Source organism: Salvelinus fontinalis, chromosome 10, assembly GCF_029448725.1.
Source record: "Salvelinus fontinalis isolate EN_2023a chromosome 10, ASM2944872v1, whole genome shotgun sequence".
In the NCBI taxonomy this organism is placed as follows: Eukaryota; Metazoa; Chordata; class Actinopteri; order Salmoniformes; family Salmonidae; genus Salvelinus; species Salvelinus fontinalis.
The window spans coordinates 21,049,904-21,070,478 of NC_074674.1; the positions used below are offsets into that span (position 1 = coordinate 21,049,904).

A 20,575-nucleotide genomic window follows, 5' to 3' on the forward strand; every position below is an offset into this window, starting at 1 on the left:
AACATGGTCCCCCGTAGTGACCATATTCTCAAGCATCTCCGTGCAGTCAGACCTTTGATTTTGTGCCACCATGGCCACAATAATATGCCCCCTCTCTGAATGTCTGAGTGTGACCCCCCCTCCCCATGGGTTACTGCAGCTAGTGTTGCCAGCACTGCCACTACCTGGGTTGGGTGCACCCCACCGGAATCCCCACCGGCTAGGTACAAGGTCATCAAGTTTCTCATTAGAAGCGTTGAGAATTTCCTTGTATATTATGCTCTCCCATCAGGGGGCTCTGGCTTTGCAGGACCAACCCTGCCAGGCAGGCTCATAATCTTGAGGGGGTGGTGCTGCTCTAGAAGGTCTCTGACCACATTTTGGCTGCATACAGGCCGCATACAGCAGGCCCATAAAATAGATAGGGACTTCTTAGTGTCTGGGTCGTTCAGGTGGGTGTCTAGGGTATAGTGTTGTGGACCGTTCCATCAATATAGGACGTTAGATGTATAATTTATTTTAAAATGCTGTTCCACCATGATAGGACAATACATAAATAAGTATAAATCATTATAAAATGTATATCCCTCATCTGCACAAAATTGAAAGCTCTCTCACAACCCCTGCTCACAGAAATATTTGTTCTCGGATATGCAACCATTTCCTTTCTCACTCACTCAATGCCACACTTACCTAAACACCAAAAAACACACACCACACCACACCATCCATCTCAATACATCCACACATACCCACATACTGTGCCTTCTGTCTGATGTTATTATCTCCACCATGTTGAATTAGTGCTTTTGTGTTCCAATTAGTTATATTTGAAGATAGATTGAAAAGCTATATGTATTTTTTGTATTATTGCAATTCATAACAGGGCTAGAATTGTGTGTCATTATTTGCCTCCTCTGTGAGAACTTTGTAATTTTTAGAATAGCCATTGGGTAGTCTTTGTGTCTCTGAACAACTGGTTATCAATATACAGTTCATCGACTATGAGAGATACGCGTTTCCCTTTCAATCGATTCTCCTTGAAGATTGGATGCAGAACTTTGCGCCGTTCTGCAATTTCCTTCCTTCGGGAACTGGTCATACATGCCTATTTTCGTGCCAGCAAGTCTTTTATCCAGGCTTTTAACCATTATTTTATCTTTAAAGAAAGCAAATTTGGCAACGATTGGGCGTTCATACCTCTGCCCACTCTGTCCGAAGCGGTGTACACGTTCGAGTTGGATTTTGTTGATAGCTTCGCTTGGGATCTGTAGCGCTGTAAGGAGGAACTCTCTAACTACAGATTCAGGAACGTCTCTTTCTTTCTCTTGGATACCAGTAAGTACCAGATTCTCTCTCATGGATCTAGTCTGTATGTCCAGTAAGGCTTCTCTCAGAACGATGTTCTCCTTTTTAAGGTCATTAACTTCAGTTTCAATCTTATTGACTGTCCCTTTTAGCTTGTTTGTGTCTTTCTCCAATGTCACAGCTTTTTTGTCACTCATCTCGAGGCTTACCTTCAACTCTTTAATATCCTTACTGACTAGTTCAAGTATGCCCAGTTTGTCATTTATTGATTTTTAACAGATCGGTTTCGACCTTTACCATTCCGGGTAGTGAAAAGATTAAAACGTCTGTGTCTGTAGAAGTCACATTTTTGTTTTGAAATAGGTTCCCCTGTCTTACTCTCCGTCATGTTTGGGTGTTGCTTGTTTTTGGAATCTTTTTCGATGCATTTCTCTAGTCTTATGATTTGTTTTGTGTTGTTTTTAGATTGAAGGTTATTACCCACCAGATTGTGTAGTGCTCATATTTAGTCTAACTTACCGATATTGAAAATTACGTTTTTATCTTGAGGTGGTCTACATACCTGCGTTCTGTCCGCAATCTTCCTTCTAGGCAGGTAGATTCTGGGAGCACTTCTGTATGTTGTAAAAGCGTTACATGGTCGCTGCCCATATCATTGCATAGTGCAGAAAATACACGTGAGTTCAGGGGCCTTTCTTGAAAAAAGTAGTGCCTAAAACGTCTTTCAAGCTGTCAGGCATCCCCTTGGCAGTAAGAGACTCGGTGGATGCTGCAGTGTACCCAAGTGGCGTCGGGAGCAACTGCTTGCACGCGCATTACCACTCCACTATGTCTCCCTGTCATGGCTTTTGCACCATCAGTACAGATACCAACACATCTTGACCACCGAAGTCCATTTGATGTCACAAAGCTGTCCAGTACTTTAAAAATATCCTCTGTTGTCCTGGTTTCCAGTGGTTTGCAGAAAAGGATGTCTTCCTTAATTGAACACTCATAAACGCAACGGACATATACCAGGAGCTGTGCCAGGCCCGTCTGTTGACTCATCCAGCTGTAACACATAGAATTCACTGGCTTGTATACGATGCAGTAATTGTTTCAAAACATCTCCTGCCATGTCACTGATGCATCGTGAAACAGTGTTTGATGAAGGCATTGTCTGTATAGTTTTTTGGGCCTTTCCCCCCAGCATTGTCCCAGCCATATCCACAGCAGCAGGAAGAATTAAGTCCTCCACAATAGTATGGGGCTTGCCTGTCCTAGCCACTTGGTTGCTCACCATATAGGAAGTTCTAGCCCCTTCTTATTAATGATATCTGTTGCTTTTATACATGTCTTACTACTCGAATGTCATCTTATTTCTCACTCAAAACTCCTGTGGCTTATTTTCCAAACGGGCATGTTGTTTTTTCTAAATGTCTGCACAAGAGGTAAGGTTTCATCGAGTTGTGCGATGGTACTTTTGCACATGTAACACACTGGCTGAGGAAAGGCACTACTCCCGATATAAATGAACCCCAAATCAATGTAGTTCTCATCATATTTGCACCGCTTCGATGGTCCACATACGGACCGTTAGTGAAATTCCCGCGAGAGAGTAATGTGATTGGATGTTAATTATTTGACTAGGCTATCTGTATTTGACATTGTGTTGTTATTTCGCTGAACACTAGATGGTTTAATTTAATTTTTGGCAGTGAAACTAGGCTACTCAGGCGGGGGGGGAAACTCACCCAAATGTATAGCCCTGTTGGAAAATATAAAGTGACTGTTTGATATTTTTATTTATAAAAAATTTAAATCTCATTTTTATTTGGCGTACCCCGACGGCATTGAGCATACCCCAGTTTGAGAATACCTGTGCTATAGGACTCATTGCAGCCAGCGGGTCAAATGAACGACTAAAATGAACAAGTCACTGGGAAAAACGAATCATGACTCTCGAGTCAGTAAAAAGAGTCGTTCAAAAAGAACGTATCGTTTGCGCACTGCACATCACTACATGCAGTGCGCCTCACAAAGTGATTCCTATGAAATCATCAACATTAACGTGTATATCTAAAAATGACCATATGCACTGATAGTTTAAAGCAAAACTATTACTGATGGTAAACCGGAACAATCCAAATAAAATCTATTGTAAGCCCCGTTCAGCATGTATAGCCAGATGAGAGTTGTCTCCGTTAGCTCACTTTTTATACCGGTAAAGCACCATTTTCAACAGTGCATAGATAACAATAACCTAGAAAATGACATGGGTTGTCACTCATCTAATGAAGCCTAATATTGCGCAAGACATTTTAGCATTTGAATGCTGAAGGTGCCGGGCAGTTGTGCAAGATCAGGAGCAGGTCGACTACATCAGTTTGACGAGGTTACTGATATTCCCTAGGGTTGTTCGGCAGGCAAAATTAATTGTTGATCATTGACTGTCAACACAGTTACATGCTTAGTTTGACACTGAAGATGTCACAAAATGTGAGGTATTTTTTTGGAAGGTAGAGAGAAAGTAATATGGGCAAAACCATGTTAGTGAATCTGCGATTTGTAACGTTTGAATACATTTTCTGATCGGCGCATGCTACATTTGGATCGGTTTGGGACCGACGCAGTCATATCCTAAACATTTGAAACCGTTATATCCTTACTATATTTCCCTTGACGGAGGGATGCTGAATGTAAAAAATGGCTCAACTTACCACTCATATACTAGAGCAACTGTTTGTGGTCTTGTGGGTGGTTATGTGTGTGTGTGCTTGTGTGTAAGGGTTGGATGTGTGGAGAGTCAGTGCAGATAGGCTCTAGGGTGCAAATAGTCACTAAGGTGCAGACTGAGAGACCGATAGGGTTAGCTGTTTTGCATTCTGATGTCCGGGTGATAGAAGCTGTCTTGGAGCCTGTTGTTCCGAGGCACTGTTGTGTCGTCAGCAAACTTAATGATGGTGTTTGAGTCATGCGTGGCCACGCAGTCATGGGTGTACAGGAGGGGGCTGAGCACACACCCCTGGGGGCACCCATGTTGAAAGTCACCATGGGGGAGGTTGTTGTTGCATATGCTCACTGCCTGGGGTCTGTGTGTCAGGAAGTCCAGGATCCAGTTGCAGAGAGTGGAGTTCAGCGATGAGCTTGGAGGGGACTATGGTGTTGAAAGCTGAACTGTAGTTGATGAACTGTATTCTCACATAGGTATTCCTCTTGTCCAGGTGGGATCAAATCACTTCATGATGACATAAGTGAGTGCTACTGGGCGATTAGTCATTTAGGCAGGTTACCTTTGTTTGCTTGGATACAGGGACAATAGAGCTCGCCAGCATCTAGTCCTAAAACCAGGAAATGAGTTACCTCTGGTTCGTTCAGCCTTCCCTATGGGGAAAATGAATGAGGAAAGAATAGGGTTTTAGGATAAACGCCAACAAAAAGTTCTGAGATTAACACAGGCTTAGGAGATCTTCTACGTTTTGTTCTGTGCGATATCAGTCAGTTAACATGACCTTTATGAATTATGAAGCCTTTATGTGCTTATTTTTTCATTACATAAATGCTTCAAAATTCACAAAAAGTTGCACTGATGTAGATGATCTCATAGAACAAAACGTAGAAGATCTCCTATGCCTGTGTTTACCACAGACCTTATTTTCTGAGTTTATCCCAAAATCCTACGGAAACGCCATTCATTTCCCCATAGGCTTTGTCCAACGAACCTTGGCGGAGTTAGTGCCTACAAAATGACGCCATTACTGTTTCTCTCTATGGTGGACATCTTGAAGCATGTGGGGGATCACAGACTGGGACAGGGAGACACATACGCAAGCTTGAGCTCACAAACACGCCTGTGAGTACAGACACACACATCACAAACACACAGACTGGTCTAGTCAGTTTTGTCTGTGTCTTTGTGGTTCTTTTACAGTTCGCAGAGAAGTTTGCTGAGTTTAAAGAGGCAGCTCGGTTAGCCAAGGAGAAATCCCAGGAGAAGATGGAACTCACCAGCACCCCTTCTCAGGTAATCCCAACAACACACACCCCTAATCCTAACCCCATCCTCATGGAGTCTTTGGACCAGGATAACCCTTCCCGTACATATTTTTTTTACCGGAAAACAATGGGAGTGAATGGACCTCAAATGATTTAAGTATCATAGGAAGTGATTGGAAACACCACCCTGCAAAAGCGTAAAGTCCCTTGGATGAGACGTTAAACTGATTCCTAATGGGAGTGTTCGTGGTCACCACTCCCATGGCAAGAGTAGTGTGTTCACTCCAGTTTCCTGACTAAACTCCCAACCTGGTCACCTAACCACCCCCAGCTTTCAATTGGCTCATTCAACCCGTCTCTTCTCCCCCGCAACTCTTTCCCAGGTCGCTGCAGTAAAAAAGAAAGTGCTCCCAGTACTTCCCAAAGTACCTCCCAAAGTACCTGTAAGAAAGAAGGTAAAATGAAATCAAAATCATTGTCATCTGACCCCAGTCTCAGATAACCCTCCTGCGTCGCCTCTTACCCCAGTCCAGCGTTGACACCTCCAACTACCACCCAACCCCAGGCTAACACACTCCAGCCCACCCCTTCAGGGGGTCTCCCCAGAATGTTGTCACAGCAGTAGCTTCGAAAAATGGATGTACAGTATATATTTAAACCGGAATTGAACAAGGTGTTGAATGTCACTGTTCCACTCTTTGGGGAGAACCCTCCGCCGTGGATTAACAACCACTCTCGCTCTCTCCCATCCTAATATCAGATTAACACCCAGATTAATTAACCCCTTCTCAGTCTCAGATGAACTCTCCTATCCCTCAATGTCAGATATTTATGCTCCCATAAAGTGATGTTTCAGGCTCACTTAAAAACACATAGGCCTACTCACTTGAGAAAAGAAAAAAAACTCACTTGAAAAAAAACTAAAAGTAACATCACTTTCTGTGGAGTATAAATAATTTTTGCAGGTATTCTCTCCACATTACATCAGTCTTTTCTTTACCCAGCACATGAGAACATACAACAACAGTTTATGGTTATTTTTGTTCCTTTAACCTTCTGGTTTACGTCATTCCAGGAGTCAGCCACCGGCGACCTGCAGTCACCTTTGACCCCGGAGAGCATCAACGGCACTGATGACGAGAGGGGCACCACCCCCGAAACGCCGCAGTACCTCCCCGAGCCCCGTGCCGAGCCGTCTCAGAACCAACTGCCCTTCTCTCACAGGTAAGAACCAGGCTCTAAAACCGGGGCCAGGAGTAGGGTGCCAAGCCCAAAGAGAGTGCACCTTAGTGGGCAACGCATGTTCGGACAGTGGAGGAAGGCTGAAGAAATGAACACATTCAGTTCTGTGGAAATGTTAAGCTAACACCAATTTAAATACAAAAACTGTCCTCTAATTCCCTCATTTAAAACTCCCTCATCTTCCTCTGTTACACGCTGAACAGACGCAGTACTCCACAGTGCTCCCATGTTCAGCCTGGTAATGGGGGGGTTTAACTGTCCACTGGGATCTCTCTTTAGAGTGATGGTTTAAAATTAAATTGGCACAGCAGCAGCACTGCGTGCGTGCGTGCGTGCGTGCGGTTCGCCCGGCCAAGCCTTGGATGTGTCTATTTATCCATCTCTTATCTTATTCATGTGGTCCCAGAGCCCCTGGACAGCAGTAAAGCATTACGTTAAAACACTGTGTGGCTCTGATTTTAATTATGAATTACTAAATGAATAGAAATGCATTTGGTCCCCCCAGCTCTCCATATTCACTATACGTGGTTCCCCTTATGTCACCTCTGCCCTCTGAGCTTGGTAATGCTGATGAACATGAAGTTGAACGTGTATAATTTGTACATTGCTGCTGGAATGGTTTAGTATTCTACCCAAGAGTCAAGTGATAGCATTTTTATTCTTCAGGAAGACAATTATGACTTTTTATCAGAGATGGAGTGTTAATCTTGTGGTCTTAAGACCACTTAAGACTACAAAAAAAGCAGTCTTGGTCTTGTCTTGGTCTAAATAGCCTGGATCTTGGTCTCCGCTCATGGTCACCTAAACACTTCTGAAGTTTATTGTTGGCTGTCTGTCTGTCTCCAGTTCGTCCAGTATAAACAAGCACTGGGAGGCGGAGCTGGCAGCCCTGAAGGGCAACAATGCCAAGCTGACAGCAGCTCTGCTGGAGTCCACAGCCAACGTCAAACAGTGGAAACAACAACTGGCTGCTTACCAGGAGGAGGCAGAGAGACTACATACACGCGTAAGACTGACTAACTTTATAAAGGCGTAATAGAGAGAGAATACACAAATGGCTAAGATAAATAAACTATACAAACTAGTAAGAGATGCTACACAAACGGGTAAGACTGAGTTTATAAACGGGTAAGAGAGCAGACCTGGTTTTCAATACATGTGTATTTGATTATCTGTTATTTAAATACTTATTTTCTGTGTTTTTTAGTTTTTTTTTCAAAAAATGTGGCCCGAATCAGCTACTTGTATTGGAACTTTTTGAAAGTATTTTTAAATACTTTTTCCAAAGTTATTTTCAAACACCTCAGTTAAAAGCATGCGAGTGTTTTTGAGTCAGTGTATTTGAGTCTTTTTAAATGCATGCCAATACTTTCCAAGTGTATTTTCAAATACAGTCCAATATTCAACTACTTGTCTTTACAAATAAAACATATCGGAATACTTACTTCGAAGTGTAATGTGAAAGTGATTGAGATATTAGAAATAGAATTAGAACCCAGGTGTGTAATCGAGAGAGGCTACACAAACGGATCAGAATGGTACACAAAGAACATCAAAAAACTGTATGATTACCCAGACTGTGTATGTCCTCAGGTGACAGAGCTGGAGTGTGTGAGTGGTCAGATGACCGTCATCAAATCCCAAAAGACTGAGCTCAACCAGACCATAGAAGAACTGGAGTCAGCATTAAAGTCCAAGGAGGAGGTAAGGCGTGTGTGTGCGCGCATGTGCTTGTGGCATGTAAACTGCATTTGTGAGGGAGAACGCATGCATGTAAGCCCTGTGTCTTTGAGCCATTCCAGTATCCCTGCACATTGTACATTTGGTACTGGCACTGACCCTATACAGTGTATAGCTTACATTGGTCCTTTTTTCTTTTCTTATCTCTTATTTCTCCTGTTTTTTTTTGTTAAACTATTTTGATATTGAATACTACACTATTGGGAAGGGCTTGCAAGTTAAGCATTCCACTATACTTGTGCATGTGACAAATAAAACTTGAAACATGTAAATGTATCTTTTTCCTCCCTGCAGGAACTGGAGAGGCTGAAAGAGGAAGTGGAGAGTGCCAATGAGTTCCAGACTCAAAAGGAATCACTAACACAGAAACTACAGGCGAGACTAATGAACACACCGCACTGGGCCTTACACACCTGTTCTCTTTCAGTCAGTCAACTTCGGTACAACATAATATGGGCACTCTCGCGACTTCGGTTGAAGGATCTAAAATCACACCTGACAAGGCCAATGAAATCTGCGCCTCGCTGGAAGCCCCGCCTTCCACAGGAGATAAGCTTGAGGCTCAGATTCATTGATTCAATTATTCTGCTCTTCACCTCGGTGTGAACAGGAACGATTCACGCTACTAAAACAAACATTTGGAACACGAGACTGTCTTATGTTGCACTAACTAAACTGTCCCTTAGCGGTAGAGTGCGCTCACCCCCTGGATAATGGTGGGAGAAAAAATTGATAGAGTTACATATCGGGATATTCTTTTTGACGATATATCGTATAGTTTTGACAATATTGCAATATCATTTTTGTGCTTGTTGGCTGTACCTGCACAACAACTTCAGCATAGCTTGTTCTCCATCTTTTTAAATGGGAAACCAATTTGTTTTAGCACTTTTATTTCCATGACTGATCAAAAACAAAATCTCATGGCTCTCTCTTCTCCCTCTGCAGCAGACATACAGTGCCTTCAGAAAGTAATCATAGGCTTTGACTGTATTTTCAAGTAGATTTAACTCAAAACTGCAACTCGGCCACTCAGGAACATTCACCGTCTTCTTGGTAAGCAACTTCAATGTGTTTTGTCCTGCTGAAAGGTGAATTCATCTCCCACTGTCTGGTGGAAAGCAGACTGAACTAGATTTTCCTCTATGATTTTGCCTGTGCTTAGCTCCATTCCATTTCTTTATTATCCTGATAGTCTCCCCTGTCCTTAACGATTACAAGCATACCCATAACATGATTCAGCTACCGCTATGCTTGAAAATATGGAGAGTGGTACTCAGTAATGTGTTGTGTTGGATTTACCCCAAACATAACACTTTTTATTCAGGACAAAAAGTAAATTGCTTTGCAATTTTTTTGGGAGTATTACTTTAGTGCCTTGTTGCAGACAGGATGCAGGGTTTGGAGAAAAATAAATATTCTGTACAGGCTTCCTTCTTTTCACTCTGTCAATTAGGTTAGTATTGTGGAGTAAATACAATGTTGTTGATCCTCAGTTTTCTCTTATTACAGCCATTAAACTCGATAACTGTTTTAAAGCCCCCATTGGTCTCATGGTGAAATCCCTGAGCGGTTTCCTTCCTCTCCGGCAGCTGAGTTAGGAAGGACGCCTGTATCTTTGTATTGACTGGGTGTATTGATACACCATCCAAAGTGTAATTAATAACTTCACCATGCTCAAATGGATATTCAATGTCTGTTTTTGAAAGTTTTTTTTACTTACCCACCCTTCTTTGAGAGGTATTGGAAAACCTCCCTTAGCAAACTTATACTAAATAAGAGAGCTACTGAAGCAATTCCACTGTTAGATGGGTAAACATTTTAAAAAGCAGACATTGAATATCCCTTTGAGCATTGTGAAGTTATTAATTACACTTTGAATGGTGTATCAATACACCGTCACTACAAAGACACAGAGGTCCTTCCTAACTCAGTTGCCGAAGAGGAAGGAACCCAGTCAGGGATTTCACCATGAGGCCACTGGGGACTTTAAAACAGTTACAGAGCTTATTGGCTGTGATAGGAGAAAACTGAGGATTGCCAACAACATTGTAGTTACTCCACAATACTAACCTAAATAACAGAGGGAAAAGAAGGAAGCCTGTACAGAATACAAATATTTTAAAACATGCATCCTGTTTGCAACAAGGTACTAAAGTAATAACGTTTTGTCTTGAACACTAAGTGTTATGTTCGTGGCAAATCCAATTACGGAATACTACTCTCAATATTTTCAAGCATAGTGGTGGCTGCATCATGTTATGGGTATGCTTGTAACCATTAAGGACTGGGGAGTTTTTCAGGATAACAAAAGAAATGGCGCTAAGCACAGGCAAAATCCTAGAGGAAAACCTGGTTGTCTGCTTTCCACCAGACACTGTGAGATTAATATCCAAAAAGAAAACTGGACTTGCTTACCAAGAAGGCAGTAAATGTGGCAGAGTTACAGTTTTGACTTAAATCTACTTAAATCTATTGCAATACCTGAAATGGTTGTCTAGCAATGATCAACAACCAATTTGACAGAGCTAGAAAAATGTTGAAAAGAGTAATGGGCAAAGGTTGCACAATCCAGGTGTGGAAAGCTCTTAGAAAGCTCTTAGAAACGTACCCAGAAAGATTCACAGCTGTAATCGCTGCCAGGTATCGACTTAGGGGTGTGAATACTTACAGTGCCAGTCATAAGTTTGGACACACTTACTCATTCAAGGGTTTTTCTTTACTATTACTATTTTCTACATTGTAGAATAATAGTGAAGACATCAAAACTATGAAATAACGCATATGGAATCATGTAGTAACCAAATAAGTGTTATATCAAAATATATTTTACATTTTAGATTCTTCAAAGGTCACCCTTTTCCTTGAACCAGCATCAACCAGCTTCACCTGGAATGCTTTTCCAACAGTCTTGAAGGAGTTCCCACATATGCTGAGCACTTGTTGGCTGCTTTTCCTTCACTCTGTGGTACAACTCATCCCAAACCATCTCAATTGGGTTGAGGTCGGATGATTGTGGAGGCCAGGTCATCTGATGCAGCACTCCTTCACTCTCCTTCTTGGTCAAATAGCCCTTACACAGCTTGGAGCTGTGGGACATTGATGGAATAATCTCCTAACCCATGGAAAACTGAACACATGAATGTTCTCCTGAAACGTGCCTAGAACATTCATATCTTATGTTCTGAGAACATTGCAACCAGATGGGATGGCTTATCGCTGCAGAATGCTGTGGTAGCCATGCTGGTTAAGTGTGCCTTGAATTATAAATACAGTTGAAGTCGGAAGTTTACATAAACTTAGGTGGGAGTCATTAAAACTTGTTTTTCAAACACTCCACAAATGTTTTGTTAACAAACTATAGTTTTGGCAAGTCAGTTAGGACATCTACTTTGTGCATGACACAAGTAATTTTTCCAACAATTGTTTACAGACAGATTATTTCACTTATAATTCACTGTATCACAATTCCAGTGGGTCAGAAGTTTACGTACACTAAGTTGACTGTGCCTTTAAACAGCTTGAAAAATTCCAGAAAATTATGTCATGGCTCTAGGATCTTCTGATAGGCTAATTGACATCATTTGAGTCAATTGGAGGTGTACCTGTGGATGTATTTCAAGGCCTACCTTCAAACTCAGTGCCTCTTTGCTTGACATCATGGTTAAATCAAAAGAAATCAGCCAAGACCTAAGAAAAAAATTGTAGACCTCCACAAGTCTGGTTCATCCTTGGGAGCAATTTCCAAACGCCTGAAGGTACCACGTTCATCTGTACAAACAATAGTACGCAAGTATAAACACCATTGGACCACGCAGCCGTCATATCGCTCAGGAACGAGAAGCATTCTGTCTCCAAGAGATGAACGTACTTTGGTGCGAGAAGTGCAAATCACTCCCAGAACAACAGCAAAGGACCTTGTGAAGATGCTGGAGGAAGCAGGTACAAAAGTATCTATACAGTAAAACGAGTCCTATATCGACATAGCCTGAAAGGCCGCTCAGCAAGAATGAAGCCACTGCTCCAAAACCACCATAAAAAAGCCAGACTACGGTTTGCAACTGCACTTGGGGACAAGATCGTACTTTTTGGAGAAATGTCCTCTGGTTTGATGGGAAAAAAATAGAACTGTTTGGCCATAATGACTACGGTTTGCTGTTTGGACATAATGACCATCGTTATGTTTGGAGGAAAAAGGGGGAGGTTGCAAGCCGAAGAATACCATCCCAACCGTGAAGCATGGGGGTGGCAGCCTCATGTTATGGGGGTGCTTTGCTGCAGGAGGGACTGGTGCACTTCACAAAATAGATGGCATCATGAGGGAGGAGGGACTGGTGCACTTCACAAAATAGATGGCATCATGCGGGAGGAAAATTATGTGGATATATTGAAGCAACATCTCAAGACATCAGTCAGGAAGTTAAAGCTTGGTCACAAATGGGTCTTCCAAATGGACAATGACGGTGTGCGAGCAAGGAGGCCTACAAACCTGACTCATTTACACCAGCTCTGTCAGGAGGAATGGGCCAATATTCACCCAACTTATTGTGGGAAGCTTGTGGAAGGCTCCCCGAAATGTTTGACCCAAGTTAAACAATTTAAAGGCAATGCTACCAAATACTAATTGAGTGTATGTAAACTTCTGACCCACTAGGAATGTGATTAAAGAAATTAAAGCTGAAATAAATCATTCTCACTACTATTATTCTGACATTTCACATTCTTAAAATAAAGTGGTGGTCCTAACTGACCTAAGATGGGGCATTTGTACTAGGATTAAATGTCAGGAATTGTGAAACTGAGTTTAAATGTATATGGCTAAGGTGTATGTAAACTTTTGACTTCAAATGTAAATCCGTGACAGTGTCACCAGCTAAGCACCATCACACCTCCTCCTCCATGCTTCAGGGTGGGAACCACATATGCGGAGATCATTCATTCACCTACTCTGCGTCTCACAAAGACATGGAGGTTGGAACCAAAAATCTCAAATTGGGACTCATCAAAGGACAGATTTCCACCGGTCTAATGTCCATTGCTCGTGTTTCTTGGCCCAAGCAAGTCTCTTATTATTATTGGTGTCCTTTAGTAGTGGTTTCTTTGCATCAATTCGATCATGAAGGCCTGATTCACGCAGTCCCCTCTGAACAGTTGATGTTGAGTTGTGTTTTTCCTTTATTTGGGCTGCAATTTCTGAGGCTGGTAACTCAAATGAACTTATCCTCTGCAGCAGAGGTAACTCTGGGTCTTCCTTTCTTGTGGCGGTCCTCATGAGAGCCAGTTTCATCATAGCGCTTGATGGTTTTTGCGACTGCAAATTTTCCGCATTGACTGACCTTCATGTCTTAGTAATGCTGGACTGTCACTTCTCTTTGCTTATTTGAGCTGATCTTGCCATAATTTGGACTTAAGCTCATATTTTGATTTGTTTAACACTTTTTTGGTTCTTACAAGATTCCATATGTGTTATTTCATCCCTTTGATGTCTTCACTATTATTCTACAATGTAGAAAATAGTACAAATAAAAACCCTGGAATGAGTAGGTGTGTCCAAACCTTTGACTGGTACTGTATGTAAATTAGATATTTCTGTATTTAATTTTCAAAACATGTGCAATCATTTCTAAAACTTGTTTTTACTTTGTCATTATGGGGTATTTGTGTGTGTGTGTGTGTGTGTGTGTGTGTGTGTGTGTGTGTGTGTGTGTGTGTGTGTGTGTGTGTGTGTGTGTGAAGAACATATATTTAATCCATTTAGAATTCAGGTGGTAACACAACAAAATGTGGAACAAACCATGCGTTATGAATACTTTCTGAGGGCACTGTATGTCAATCTCCCCAGGGTGACGGTAATAAGTTAGTGGATTTACTCTCTGTCCACAAGGGGGCACTCCTCCTCCGTTTTTCAAAACTGTCTGTCCCTTTTCCAGCTGGGTTACAAGGTGCTGAGGCGCCGGTGTGTATGATAACCTTCATGATAGCGGTTTTCCTGGGTCTATTTTTAATGCGTACGGTCCAGAGCTGGGTGCCAGCCGGTCACCGGCTAAAACCGCGGCAGGCTCGTTGTGACAGAAGTACCATCAAGGGGCACTGCCAATCGGGGTACGTCACTGATTGCCAGAGTCCGTGAACACATCCTGGCCCGGGCTTCAGGCAAACCTTGACGCATTAACACAGTTGTGTCAACCCAAAGTTCCACAGTGTTCACGGGTACCAAATGTGTTGCGTCTCCCACGTGGGTTCAATAAAGTGTCCCTTCTCCACGTTCAGACACATGGTGGTCGAAACAAAAAAAGAACCAATCTTTTCCAGTCCACAAGATGGCGTCGCGCTACTTCAGATGGCACTTGACAGGAGGCTTGCTGTCTGCTCCGACCAATAGCGCGCATGCACAGTGTTGCTCTGGATCATGCGAACCGTGATGTCGGGTTACAGGCTACAATTTGTTGCGCGCCCCTCACGCTCCTGGAGCGTCATCACGTCGACTGTCCCAAGGCCTCAGTGCCCGTTTTAAGGGAGGCAATATCCTCCAGTCTCCAGACGCGGGCAATCCGAGTTGTTTCTATGTCGGATCCAGGACGGCTGGTACAGACGGTATTTCCTTTCTTCAAAAAGGTGTCGGGACTTCCCAGTTAACAACAAACATTCCCACAACTTTAGAGAACATTCCCGTAGGTCCCATTAGGTCATTAACTAAAATGTTCATAGGAATGTTCCTGGGATGTGCAATAAATATTTCCAAGAGACCATTCCCGTAATGTCCAATATAACTTACCCAGAACGTAGTTACTATGTTCTGGGTAAGTTTTAATGCGGTCCAGAGCTCCCGTGTGGCTCAGTTGGTAGAGCATGGCGCTTGCAACGCCAGGGTTGTGGGTTCATTCCCCATGGGGGGACCAGGATGAATATGTATGAACTTTCCAATTTGTAAGTCGCTCTGGATAAGAGCGTCTGCTAAATGACTTAAATGTAAATGTTCTCAGAACTTATGACATGAATGTTCTAGACACGTTTCATGGGAACGTTGCAAGAACATTCATGTGTCCAGATTTCTGTGGGTCAGGAAAATATTCCATCAATGTCCCACCAAACATACACAGAACATGGTTGCCATGTTCTCAGAACATAAGATATGACCTGTTTCAGGGTACGTTGATGGAATATTCTCCTCACCCTCAGAAAACTGGACACATGAATGTTCTTGCAACGTTCCCATGAATCGTGTCTCGAACATTAGTATGTTATGTTCTGAGAAAATGGCAATCGTGTTCTGTGTATACTGTTCACTGAAGGAGGGAAACGAGGTACAACACCTTCATGGCCGCTAGAGTGCGACTCCCCATATGTATGTTGTACCTCGTTCCCCTCCTTCCGGGAACAGTAGTTATAATCGTAATGTTAAGTTTTCACTGGTAAGGAGTGGGTGTCCCTTTCGTGTGTGTTTTATGAATGTGTGTGTGTGTGTGTGTGCACATGTTAACACCCCCCCCCCCCCACTCCCACTCCCAGGAGACGGAGGAGAGGAACCAGACGTTGGAAACTCAGCTGGCGGAGATAGAGCAGCGTCTGGAGGGCAGTCAGCTGGAGAGAGATGCCTTCAGGAAGAGTCTGCGCACCCTGCTGGAGCTGCTGGACGGGAAGATCTTTGAGCTGACAGAGCTCAGAGACAGCCTGGCCAGACTCATTGAGGGCAGCAGCAGCTAGAGGAGAGAAGTGCTACTACAGAGCCCCCTGGTGGAGCGTCAGTACTCCTACACCATCACCACCATTATAACCACACAGTGACGGGAGAATATTGGTAGTCAGTGCACAAAGGCACTGCACGAAAATATTCACACTGTTGTTATTACACATATAGTCATTATGCTACACTCTACTGAAAACATGCACATTGATAGTAAATAGATAGACTTGCTCGCTTGGATTTAGTTTTGGCTAATGTTCACAACGTGCATACATCTGTATACTGTATGCACATACACTCACTTCACATAGGTCCTGTTGAGGCTATGCTTACACCCTGCTACCATCTCTTCTCCCTCCCTGTGGAATGTTATTTACGCTCTGACTACAAACTGCTCAAATATCTACACTGCATTTGGAAAGTATTCAGACCCCTTGACTTTTTCCACATTTTGTTGCATTACAGCCTTATTCTAAAATGCATTGTTTTTTTCCCCGTCATCAATCAACACTCAATACCCCATAATGACAAAGCAAAAACAGGGTTTTAGAATTTTTTGCAAAAAACTGAAATATCACATTTACATAAGTATTCAGCCCCTTTACTCAGTACTTTGTTGAAGCACCTTTTGGCAGCGATTACAGCCTTTAGTCTTCTTGGGTATGACACTACAAGCTTGGCACACCTGTATTTGGGGAGTTTCTCCCATTCTTCTCTGCAGATCCTTTCAAGCTCTGTCAGGTTGGATGAGGAGTGTCACTACACAGCTACTTTCAGGTCTCTCCAGAGATTTTCGAGCCCGGGTTCAAGTCCAGGCTCTTGCTGGGCCACTCAAGGACATTCAGAGATTTGTCCCGAAACCACTCCTGCCTTGTCTTGGTTGTGTGCTTAATGCCTTTGTCCTGTTGGAAGGTGAACCTTCGCCCCAGTCTGAGGTTGAAAGATTAGTGGAATCTATGTGGGTAGCTGGACAGGTAGGATGACTGACAGTGAAGGTGAACAGGTGGTCACGTGTCAGGTGACAGAAGAATGGATGAGACTGAGGCAGGAATTCCTTTAACCATAAAGTGGTATATTTACTGAGTAGTCTGTGCTGCATAACAAAGGAAACAAAATAACACGTATCCAATCAAATTCATAATCACAAAGATCAAATCATAACAATCATTCATTATTAACATAATTAGGGAATTCATGAATCCAGTTAATTAAGAAGTCAATAGTAATCACTTGTGAGTCATTTAGGCTCTTAACTATTTTGCATAAATCATGAAATAAATACAAACAGTGAATGGTCATTCAATCTATAATCTCCTTTAGTTTGATATCAAAGTCGATCAGTTAGCAAACAATGACATTTCTCATTTCATCCTTTCAATTGGTCTTCATGTGTACATGGAATTCATTTAATTACATATTAAACATAGATTGCATAATTGGCCTATGAGGATCCGTATGATCATTTACAATTCACATTACACAATATGTTTGAAGCGTGCGCTCCAAGCCGCGCTCCGCGATAACAACTATAAACAATAACTGATAGCCCACTCTCCCGCTCGCAACAGATAGTTCAGATGAAAGGTAACAGAGTCGGTGGACTTACGTTGATTCATGGACGCACAGAACTTCTGGAGCAGACGGAGTTAAGGAAGAGAAAGCAGCGAGATCAGGCGATGCCGTTTTCCTCCTTTTATGTGGATGAGATCTGTCGGTCATTGCCACCTGACCTAATTAAAGCGCTCTGGCCCAGCTGAGTAAGTGGCCATGAATTAAAGGATTATTCCACCAACTCCATGGGCCTTTTCTACAGAGGTCCTGAGTGCTCTGGAGCAGGTTTTCATCAAGGATCTCTCTACTTTGCTCCATTCATCTTTCTTTCGATCCTGACCAGTCTCCCAGGTCCTGCCGCTGAAAAACATCCCCACAGCATGATGCTGCCACCACCACGCTTCACCGTAGGGCTGGTGCCAGGTTTCCTCCAGACGTGACGCTTGGCATTCAGGCCAAAGAGTTCAACCTTAGTTTCATCAGACCAGAGATTCTTGTTTCTCATGGTCAGAGAGTCCTTTAGGTGCCTTTTGGCAAACTCCAAGCGGGCTGTCATGTGCCTTTTACTGAGGAGAGTCTTCTGTCTGGCAACTCTACCATAAAGGCCTGATTGGTGGAGTGCTGGAGAGACGGTTGTCCTTCTAGAAGGTTCTCCCATCTCCACAGAGGTACTGTAGAGCTCTGTCAGAGTGACCATCGGGTTCTCCCTGACCAAGGCCCTCCTCCCCTGATTGCTTAGTTTGGCAGGGCGACCAGCTCTAGGAAGTCTTGGGGACCTTCAATGCAGGCACTGTATTCTTGGGGACATTCAATGCAGCAGACATTTTTTGGTACCCTTTCCCAGATCTGTGCCTCGACACAATCCTGTCTCGGAGCTCTACGGACAATTCCTTTGACTTCATGTCTTGGTTTTTGCTCTGACATGCACTGTCAACTGTGGGACCTTATATAGACAGGTGTGCGCCTTTCCAAATCATGTCCAATCAATTGAATTTGCCACAGGTGGACTCCAATCAAGTTGTAGAAACATCTCAAAGGTGATAAATGGAAACAGGATGCACCTGAGCTCAGTTTTGAGTCTCATAGCAAAGGGTCTGAACACTTATGTAAATTCTGTTTTTTATATTTAATACATTTGAAAAAATGTAAATCTTTTTTTCGCTTTATTAGGAGTTATTGTGTGTAGATTGATGAGGATTTATTTATTTTTAATCCATTTTAGAATAAGGATGTAACGTAACAAATTGTGGAAAAAGCCAAGGGGTCTGAATACTTTCCAAATGCACTGTATTTTCAACAACAACAAAAATGTGCGAAGTCTGGCTAGCATTCCATCGGAGAGGATGTTGAATATGGTGGGTTATTTTGCTTCAGGGTTTTCTTCCGTCAGACTTTGAACAGGACAAAGGAAACGCTAATTTTCTACAAAGTTCAGTTCAGTCATCCAGAGTCGCTCGCTGGTGGATGTTTTGCTTGCTATTATTGTTTACTCTTCGCTGTCGTACGCCACACATTCAGGTCTGTTTTTTAACTATTCTACATCTACTGGTTTCTTATTCAGTTATTACTACAGTACTACTATTGCTCTGTTTACTATGGAGATATCAATGTCAGCCAAAAGGACAGTCAGATCAGATGTGGTCATGGAAATGGAGATAGTCAGACTCACTTACAGCGTTTCACTGGACTCTATGGCCGTTCGCTCTGAGGCCCCATCTGACACTGGACTAGGACTAAGGGTCAGAGGTCAGACAGATGACCTCCCAGTCACTTTATTAAACGCTCCCAACGTCCTCCCTCCTATCACAATGTTACCATGGAGATTGAAGAAGAATCTGGCATATTGTCCGAGATTGAGAACAGATCTTGGACAACGTTCTATACTAAATGAGCAATACAAAGAGGGAGCATAGAGAAGAAAAATAAACATGTTGAAGTCTCACTTTCAGGTATTTTCCTCTTCTTCTGGGAAATGTAAGGAGAGACAGAAACAACGCTACTCCAAGCCCAGAAGCTGGGGTTTGGGTCAGCAGTGACTACAAAAGTCTTTCCTTTCTATAAACTTTTTTATTACAAATACTAATATAACAAATTTATAGTGCTCTTGTGAAAATGGAATTGTATGTTTGGGTGAATCCAAAACTATATTTCTTTTCTTTATTTTCCCTCTACTTATTTCTGTTGCGACTTGAAAGTGCAATGATTGATTGGTTCATGATGTTTTCTCTTTATTTATTCCAGATATATTATAACCACAGATTTTAATGAGAATTGTATCAAACAAAGATGTTTGTCACTTACTCTTGTTTTTTTTGTTTTTTATATGTGGGTATCAAGGTTGTTTTGTTTTTTTAAGTATGAGAAAAAAAGACTGGCAATATGTATGAACTATTTAAAAAGCTAATGGATTTATAGTAATTTGTGCATAGCAGGTGAGGTTTGCAGAGAGACTTTCTTTCCTTTTGCCAAAATATTTTCCTGTACAGAATGTGAATTTTGTTGACGTTGCCTTTGGTACAAATATGGATCAATGGTAACTAACTACGGTACTTTTGTGGGGTTTACTATTGCCAAAAATCTGTGATAATGTATTATAACTATATGTATACGTGAAGAACACTATTTAAAGGTCAACTTTGGGCACGAAAAGTGGTCAGACTCCGCCCCTTTCTCAAACAGAAATGGGGTGTGCCTTTGATGTGTCATGTGCCCCACGACCGATTTGTTTTTGGATGGAAGCTGTAGAGATTGGTTAGAAATGGCACTTCTTTAGCCAAATATCTTATTCATCCAAGTTTTTAAGCATTGACCTGGTATGATGGTGCATTGATCAGTTTAAAGCCATTACTTTTCTGTTTTTGCCCAACGTCGACCTTTAAGGGCTTGTTGTTGGTTCTAGTATCTTTGGGAGACTTAAATGGGGTGTCTGGGCTGTATGGCGTTTCATTTATGATCTGTACTTCTACAGTTTGAAAGGGGAGAAACGTTTGAGTAATAATTTTAAATGTTGATTATGCCACATGCTTAAACACAATTGTAATTTTCAGTTTATAGTAAAATAAAAACAATTTAAACAAATGAGTTGTGTAATATTTT

At 42.3% G+C, this 20,575-nt stretch overlaps 1 protein-coding gene across 3 annotated transcripts in view; it reads left to right on the forward strand.

The window, feature by feature from the left end:
• LOC129863803 (homer protein homolog 1-like) overlaps positions 1 to 20,557 on the forward strand; it is a 62,964-nt gene extending 42,407 nt beyond the window's left edge. Inside the window, exons 4-10 of one of the 3 annotated variants that reach the window (XM_055936066.1) lie at positions 5,198 to 5,290; positions 5,646 to 5,717; positions 6,338 to 6,486; positions 7,351 to 7,510; positions 8,098 to 8,208; positions 8,539 to 8,619; positions 15,754 to 20,557. In XM_055936066.1, coding sequence (XP_055792041.1) covers positions 5,198 to 5,290; positions 5,646 to 5,717; positions 6,338 to 6,486; positions 7,351 to 7,510; positions 8,098 to 8,208; positions 8,539 to 8,619; positions 15,754 to 15,948 — 861 coding nt within the window. In that variant the 3' untranslated portion in view covers positions 15,949 to 20,557. Of the gene's footprint in view, positions 1 to 5,197; positions 5,291 to 5,645; positions 5,718 to 6,337; positions 6,491 to 7,350; positions 7,511 to 8,097; positions 8,209 to 8,538; positions 8,620 to 15,753 lie in introns of those variants that run through there. The other 2 variants (XM_055936067.1, XM_055936068.1) reach the window with 2 other exon arrangements.
• Positions 20,558 to 20,575: the final 18 nt, after the last annotated feature.